General features: G+C 43.5%; 1 protein-coding gene across 1 annotated transcript in view; it reads right to left on the bottom strand.

The window, feature by feature from the left end:
• dmgdh (dimethylglycine dehydrogenase) overlaps positions 1 to 6,200 on the bottom strand; it is a 24,232-nt gene extending 18,032 nt beyond the window's left edge. The window contains exons 1-5 of the mRNA XM_084387665.1: positions 5,766 to 6,200; positions 4,940 to 5,102; positions 2,109 to 2,207; positions 1,867 to 2,031; positions 816 to 1,020 (exon numbers count right to left, since the gene is read on the bottom strand). Coding sequence (XP_084243791.1) covers positions 816 to 1,020; positions 1,867 to 2,031; positions 2,109 to 2,207; positions 4,940 to 5,102; positions 5,766 to 5,863 — 730 coding nt within the window. The 5' untranslated portion in view covers positions 5,864 to 6,200. The remainder of the gene's footprint in view (positions 1 to 815; positions 1,021 to 1,866; positions 2,032 to 2,108; positions 2,208 to 4,939; positions 5,103 to 5,765) is intronic.

Raw genomic sequence — 6,200 nt, forward strand, 5'->3', positions numbered from 1 at the left:
GGGGGTGTGACTTAATGTGGGGATGTGGCCTAACATATGGGGGTGTGACCTAATGTGTGAGTGTGGTCTAACACATGGGTGTGTGACCTAATGTGGGGGTGTGACCTAATGTGGGGGTGTGGCCTAATATATGGGTGTCTGACCTAATGTGTGGGTGTGGCCTAACATATGGGGGGTGTGACCTAATGTGGGGGTGTGGCCTAACATATGGGGGTGTGCCCTAATGTGTGGGTGTGGCCTAACATATGGGGGTGTGGCCTGATGTGGGGGTGTGGCCTAACATATGGGGGTGTGACCTAATGTGTGAGTGTGGTCTAACACATGGGTGTGTGACCTAATGTGGGGGTGTGGCCTAACATATGGGTGTGTGACCTAATATGGGGTAGTGGCCTAACACATGGGTGTGTGACCTAATGTGGGGGTGTGGCCTAACATATGGGGGTGTGACCTAATGTGTGAGTGTGGTCTAACACATGGGTGTGTGACCTAATGTGGGGGTGTGGCCTAACATATGGGTGTGTGACCTAATATGGGGTAGTGGCCTAACACATGGGTGTGTGACCTAATGTGGGGGTGTGGCCTAACACATGGGTGTGTGACCTAATGTGGGGGTGTGACCTAACATATGGGGGTGTGACCAAATGTGTGAGTGTGGCCTAACATATGGGTGTGTGACCTAATGTGGGGGTGTGGCCTAACAGATAGGGTGTGGCATAACAGATGGGGTGTGGCCTAACAGATGGGGGTGTGGCCTAAAAGATGGCGTGTGGCCTAAAAGATGGGGTTTGGCCTAACAGATGGGGGTGTGGCCTAACCTGTGGCATTGACGATGCGATTGGCCCGGATGGTTCCGTGTGGCGTCTGGACGTCCCATCTGCCGTCAGCGGTGTGTGTGAGGCCCGTGACAGGAGTGTGAGGATAGATCTGAGCGCCGTACATCCGCGCTCCTGCCGCCAGAGCCATCGTCAGAGAGTATGGGTCGATGTGACCGTCACCCGGGTTATACAGACCCGCCAACACCTGACACACACAGAGGAACACGTGTCAATCATTCGCTTTATTTACTGCCATTTCACAGCATTAATGAATGCAGTCATAAAATGTGCAGTGTTGGGGAAAGTTAATTTGAAAAGTAATGCATTACAATATTGTGTTACTCCCTTCAAAAGTAACGAATTGCATCACTTAGTTACTTTTTAAGAAAGGTAATGTGTTACATTACTTTTGCATTACGGTTTCTCACCTGGGCTGGGCTTGGGTTTTTTATTATTTTAGTTTATTTAATTTTTGAATTAAACTATTTTTATGCTAATTTTGAATGCATTAGAATAGGATGCAGGAGAAGAAAGTTTAACATTTACTTCACCAATAAAAACAAAAAATCTAAAATAATTTTTGCTTGTGGTTTAATCATTGAAGGTCAGAAGCAAGTATAAGTATACTGGTCAATAAAGTGAGATTAAATGCATTAGAAATATTTGTTTTATTTAATATAATTAATTATTGGAGGTTAATTTGATTTTGGATTTCACTGATTTGATAAATTTTTAGGAATACTGAATCTTTTTTTGTGCAAGTGAAATGAGTAAATGCACACTCACATTTAGTCTAGAACTACAATAACCATCATGTTTACACATGCACACACACACACTAAGATATTGTTTTGTAAATGTAAAAGTAATGCGTTACTTTACTAGTTACTTGAAAAAGTAATCTGATTACATAACTCAAGTTACTTGTAATTAGTTACACCAACACTGAAAATGTGTCTCACACACTGTTTTTTCCACCCGGTGTGACTCTCAGTCAGATGTGGTTTATGTTGTGTGTGTTTCAGTGTCGGGCGTCTGATGGTGTTCGTACCTTGTTCATGTTGAGCAGAGGGAAGAGCTGCTGGATCCTTTCCGGCTCGATGAGGAACTGTGGCGTGGGATGCCAGTGAGTTCGGCTCATCTGATACTTGAGCTCGTCGACTCGGACCGGAGTGGAGGCGATTCTGATGCTGCCCGGCTGATGGAAGCCCACGGCCTGCCACACACACACCGTTCAGACACTTGAACACATTCACCAATCCCTTCGCTGAACGAGTTACTGAAGCGTCTCACCTGTCCCGTCTCGGCCTCCAGCTGCTCGAACAGTTTGATACTGTAGTAATGAATCTTCTTCAGATTAATGCCTGGATGATAATATGTGGTGAGTCCCGCCTGTGGATGATGACATCATCAGCATCCTGTCATACAGACACTAGCACACTAACTAGTGGACCACATAAACACTAACTAGTAGCAATAACTAGTAGTGGGCATGCAAACTAACTAGCACAATAACTAGTAGTGGGCGTGCAAAAAAAACTAGCAAAATAACTAGAAGTGTGCGTGCAAACTAACTAGCACAATAACTAGTAGTGTGCATGCACGCTAACTAGCACAATAACGAGTAGTGGGCGTGCAAACTAACTTCCACAATAACTAGTAGTGTGCGTGCAAACTAACTACCACAATAACTAGTAGTGTGCGTGCACACTAACTTCCACAATAACTAGTTGGGCGTGCAAACTAACTAGCACAATAACTAGTAGTGGGCATGCAAACTCACTACCACAATAACTAGTAATAGGCGTGCAAACTAACTAGCATAATAACGAGTAGTGGGCGTGCAAACTAACTTCCACAATAACTCGTAATGGGCGTGCAAACTAACTAGCACAATAACGAGTAGTGGGCGTGCAAACTAACTAGCACAATAACTAGTAGTGGGCGTGCAAACTAACTTCCACAATAACTAGTAGTGTGCGTGCACACTAACTTCCACAATAACTAGTAATGGGCGTGCAAACTAACTAGTAATGGGCGTGCAAACTAACTAGCACAATAACTAGTAGTGGGCGTGCAAACTAACTTCCACAATAACTAGTAATGGGCGTGCAAACTAACTAGTAATGGGCGTGCAAACTAACTAGTAATGGGCGTGCAAACTAACTAGCACAATAACTAGTAGTGGGCGTGCAAACTAACTACCACAATAACTAGTAGTGGGCGTGCACACTAACTTCCATAATAACTAGTAGTGGGCGTGCACACTAACTTCCACAATAACGAGTAATGGGCGTGCACACTAACTAGCACAATAACGAGTAGTGGGCGTGCACACTAACTAGCACAATAACGAGTAGTGGGCGTGCAAACTAACTACCACAATAACTAGTAATGGGCGTGCAAACTAACTTCCACAATAACTAGTAATGGGCGTGCAAACTAGCTAGCACAATAACGAGTAGTGGGCGTGCAAACTAACTACCACAATAACTAGTAGTGGACGTGCAAACTAACTTCCACAATAACTAGTAGTGTGCGTGGGCGTGCAAACTAACTACCACAATAACTAGTAGTGGGCGTGCACACTAACTAGCACAATAACGAGTAGTGGGCGTGCAAACTAACTACCACAATAACTAGTAGTGTGCGTGCAAAAAAACTAGCACAATAACTAGTAGTGGACGTGCACACTAACTTCCACAATAACTAAGTAGTGTGCGTGCACACTAACTTCCACAATAACTAGTAGTGTGCGTGCAAAATAAACTAGCAAAATAACTAGTAGTGGGCATGCACACTAACTTCCACAATAACTAGTAGTGTGCGTGCAAACTAACTTCCACAATAACTAGTAGTGGGCGTGCACACTAACTTCCACAATAACTAGTACTGGGCGTGCAAACTAACTAGCACAATAACGAGTAGTGGGCGTGCAAACTAACTACCACAATAACTAGTAGTGGGCGTGCACACTAACTTCCACAATAACAAGTAATGGGCGTGCACACTAACTTCCACAATAACTAGTAGTGGGCGTGCACACTAACTTCCACAATAACTAGTAATGAGCATGCACACTAACTAGCACAATAACGAGTAGTGGGCGTGCAAACTAACTACCACAATAACTAGTAGTGTGCGTGCAAAAAAAAACTAGCACAATAACTAGTAGTGGACGTGCACACTAACTTCCACAATAACTAAGTAGTGTGCGTGCACACTAACTTCCACAATAACTAGTAGTGTGCATGCCAAATAAACTAGCAAAATAACTAGTAGTGGGCATGCACACTAACTTCCACAATAACTAGTAGTGTGCGTGCAAACTAACTTCCACAATAACTAGTAGTGGGGGTGCACACTAACTTCCACAATAACTAGTAGTGGGCATGCACACTAACTTCCACAATAACTAGTAGTGTGCGTGCACACTAACTTCCACCATAACTAGTAGTGTGCGTGCACACTAACTTCCACAATAACTAGTAGTGGACGTGCACACTAACTTCCACAATAACTAGTAGTGGACGTGCACAATAACTTCCACAATAACTAGTAGTGTGCGTGCAAACTAACTTCCACAATAACTAGTAGTGTGCGTGCACACTGACTTCCACAATAACTAGTAGTGTGCGTGCAAAAAAACTAGCAAAATAACTAGTAGTGTGCGTGCAAACTAACTTCCACAATAACTAGTAGTGTGCATGCACATTAACTTCCACAATAACTAGTAGTGTGCGTGCAAAAAAACCTAGCAAAATAACTAGTAGTGTGCGTGCAAACTAACTTCCACAATAACTAGTAATGGGCGTGCAAACTAACTAGCACACTAACTAGTAGTGGGCGTGCAAACTAACTTCCACAATAACTAGTAATGGGCGTGCAAACTAACTAGCACACTAACTAGTAGTGCACATGTACACTAACTAACACAATAAATAGTAATGGGCATGCAAACTAACTAGCACACTAACTAGTACTGCACATGCACACTAACTTTGATACAACTGGCCGCTGTGTATTCATGTGTGTTTCCTAAATAATACATAAAATGTAGATTTTTCTGCAGCACTTTCGATGTGTCGTGGAATCTGACCCTTGACCCCTGACCCTGAGCGTACCGCATGCCACGTGGATCCGGCCGTCAGCTCGGACTTCTCCAGCAGAACCACATCCTTCTGTCCGGCTTTGGCCAGATGATACGCCAGACTGACCCCGACACACCCTCCACCGATGACCACCGTCTCTGCACTGTCCTTCACACACTTCCTCAACGCACCATCTCTGAGGACACAAACACTAGTTACACTCACTCACACACTCACTCACATACACACACACTCAAAGGAGTTGCTAATCACTGGACACACAGACTCACACACACATGCCCACACTCATACACACACTAACACACAAATACATATACCCACACTCACACACCCACACATAAAGAAACACACATTCACACACTCACTAACTCACACACACACACACACACACACACACACACATACACATACAAAAACATAAACATAAACACACACACTCACACACACACACACACACACACACACACACACATACAGAGAGAGAAACACACACACTCACACTTACATGCAGAAACATACAATCAAATTCACACTCTCTCTCTCACACACACACACATAACAGGTGACAGTTCAGATACTTTATGATCAGAGATTAGACTGAATCAGTCACACACATGACATATGCAAAAACATTAGAATACAGAATTGTCTGCTAAAATAAACTTGATAAACCATTTAAACCAACACAATCAATAAAATACTCAAATCTGTCAAATAACTAATATTTTCTCAGATATATCTAACTAATATTTCCTCAGATGTGTCTAACTCATACTTCCTCAGCGCTGTCAGATATGACAGTGATATTTTCTCAGATATATATGTGTATATTTCTCACCCGTCATCTGTCGCGAGACTCCGCGCGGGAACGCGCAGTGTGTGTCTCCTGAAGTCTCGCCTCATAAGAGCGTTAAATGCGTTTAAAACACGCGACATGTTGTGTTCTGGGTCCGAATGAAGTTGTGATGAGTTTCGTCTTGAGTTCAGCTCTGAGTTTCCAAACAAACGGCCACGCAGAAACACGCACGAGCAGCGCGCGCCCGCCTGTCAGACACGCGTCAGACGCGCGGCAAGAATAACAGCCTATGAGGAGATTCCTATTTATTATATTTCATAAATTACCAACATGAGAAAACACTGAATACTAATAGTAAAACAGAATGATTGTTTTCGATGTTTTTCTTTTCTCTCCTAGTCCTACACGCATGTATGTATGTGTGTGTGTGTGTGTGTGTGTGTGTGTGTGTGGTGCGCGCGCAACCAGCATGAATTA

Source organism: Rutilus rutilus (genome assembly GCF_951802725.1).
Source record: "Rutilus rutilus genome assembly, chromosome: 18".
Classification (NCBI taxonomy): Eukaryota; Metazoa; Chordata; class Actinopteri; order Cypriniformes; family Leuciscidae; genus Rutilus; species Rutilus rutilus.